The sequence below is a fragment of the Pundamilia nyererei genome, unplaced genomic scaffold (genome assembly GCF_000239375.1).
Source record: "Pundamilia nyererei isolate P.nyererei 1_Seehausen unplaced genomic scaffold, PunNye1.0 scaffold00334, whole genome shotgun sequence".
Classification (NCBI taxonomy): Eukaryota; Metazoa; Chordata; class Actinopteri; order Cichliformes; family Cichlidae; genus Pundamilia; species Pundamilia nyererei.
Genome location: NW_005187735.1, coordinates 487,412 through 489,545, shown reverse-complemented (window position 1 = coordinate 489,545; position 2,134 = coordinate 487,412). Strand labels below are relative to the sequence as shown.

Here is a 2,134-nt window from a genome sequence, read left to right as displayed (position 1 = left end):
TCGTTCTCAGCTGAGCAAACACATTATTTGGCTTCTTGTGGGTGCGCCTGTGTTCCCTCACCTGAAAGGACCTCTCCATGGTGATGGCAAAGTAGTATTCTCTGCGTGGGTACCTGCGCTCGCAGATGAACACCTGGTTGCAGATACGACCCGCCTCCCCGGTCTGCTTGGTGTACAGCTTTCGACCAATCATCTGAGATGAAATGTCTCGGGCTTCCTCTGGCCTGGAGATGAGGAGAAGACAGGAAATTGAAAACTTTTTAATGCATAACAAGTTAATTAGAAAACTTATGAAACAAATAGATAAAAACCTGTAAGGACAATACAAACTAAAATTATTAAACAGCTACTTGAGTTTATTAACATTTATATCATATCTGTCAGCACTACTTTCCTGAGCTAGTCAGTAAGCAGGAGAATGAGGATGGACACAGTTACCAAGGTTGTAAGTGTAATCTGCTCCGTGTATTGTACGGTGCAGAAAAAGTTAATTTCCACTCTTTACAGCCTTTGTCCTCTAAACAACAGTATGCAAAGTCTGTGCAGTAACTTCTGAAAACAGACAATAGAACAGGCTTGTCAAACTCATTAAGAGGAAATGAATAGTCCAATTAATTATTTTGTTCTTCAGATGAAGTCTGGAGTTCATTTTCATCCATTTTTCAGTATTACTGCAGTTTGTTGCTGCCATACTGGAGACACTTTGCCAAGTAGGCAGCATTTTCCAATTACACAGCAGTCAGCTGTGCTAAATAAAAATTAATGAAGCACTTTGATGACTACAGCAGCTCAGATATTCAATCAGCTCTACAATCTGTAGGCATGAGAAAGACCCCTCACAATTTTCCAGCAGTGGAAACAGCCCAGAAAATCCTCAGCAAGTGCAGACTTAGCAATGCTAAGAAACTACAAAAAACACAGGAGCTACATCTCAGACCCTACAGACCGTAGCTAGCATGTCAAAGTTCATGATAGCACAGTTGTGATGACTTCAAGTTTTTTACGTTATTGTTGCTAAAGATCTTTTTATAAGCTATCGAATCGCAGGCTGTTTTTCACAGAAGTGCATAGAGTCGTGGGAAAACATTCTTCAAATGACCGCATATTCACTACTCAAGGTAGGGTAGGTTAAATTGATTAGCACGTAAACATGGTCAAACATCATTAAGGTCTCTAAACACAGCACTGTTTCTTCATACAGAAGGAGCTGAACTCCCTGGTGTCTTCCACCTCCCTCTTCATGTATGTGTTCTCCTCTCCTCCTTTCTGTGCCACAACATGATGAGGAGCTAGGGTGATCGTTATTTACCGTTATCTCTCCTACAATCTTTCCACTCCCATGGCCAACACAAACATTTCCTGCTGATCCTGTTTCATGTTAATAATCTTAAACATGGGTTTTACTGTGAAGCAGCAAAACATACTCTTTGGTACACGCGTAAGTGAGGACAGGATTTTATCTAAGATGTGTTTACATATAGACAATCGTAATTTAGCCGATTTGTTGCCAGTAACGACTTATTTTGTTTAATTATAAAGGGTGGGTTACTTACGAGTAGACGATCCTCACTCCTCCCTTTAGTCCACCTTCAAACGTCCCTTTTCCTCTGCCGCCAGCCAGAACCTGAGCTTTCACCACAAGGTCCTTTGAACCTAACACACACACACACACACACACACACAGAGATATTAAATGCACTAAATGTCATAGTAACTAATCAGTTACATGATAGACCGGCCAGAAATGAAGTTTGTACATTGTTAATATCAAGTAAAAAACTATCCTGGTTCTCTGTTAATATTTGCACTCACATATTTCAAATGTGTGTTTGCTGCTTTATACATAAATGTACCAATCACTGCTCTACTTCAATTTTGATATTAACAGAAACAGACCTCCATTTGTATTCTTTCTGTAGTGACACAACGTTTAGATGGACTAATTTGATCTTATTCCCCTGTCACGCATAAACAATGTGGCCAGAGGCTTACAAGACACCATGAGGCTTTTGCAATAATGGCTGAGTTTAAAAGTGAGAGGAAGGACTCCAGTTGGCAACTAACGCACCCATGACCGTTTCAAAAATATGCAGTGACACAAAGCTCTGGGTCATAGTTGAGTTTTATTTGAAGG

At 40.3% G+C, this 2,134-nt stretch overlaps 1 protein-coding gene across 1 annotated transcript in view; it reads right to left on the bottom strand.

The window, feature by feature from the left end:
- Positions 1-2,134, bottom strand: part of sucla2 (succinate-CoA ligase ADP-forming subunit beta) — a 28,446-nt gene that overhangs the window by 18,958 nt on the left and 7,354 nt on the right. The window contains exons 3-4 of the mRNA XM_005751928.2: positions 1,554-1,653; positions 62-224 (exon numbers count right to left, since the gene is read on the bottom strand). Coding sequence (XP_005751985.1) covers positions 62-224; positions 1,554-1,653 — 263 coding nt within the window. The remainder of the gene's footprint in view (positions 1-61; positions 225-1,553; positions 1,654-2,134) is intronic.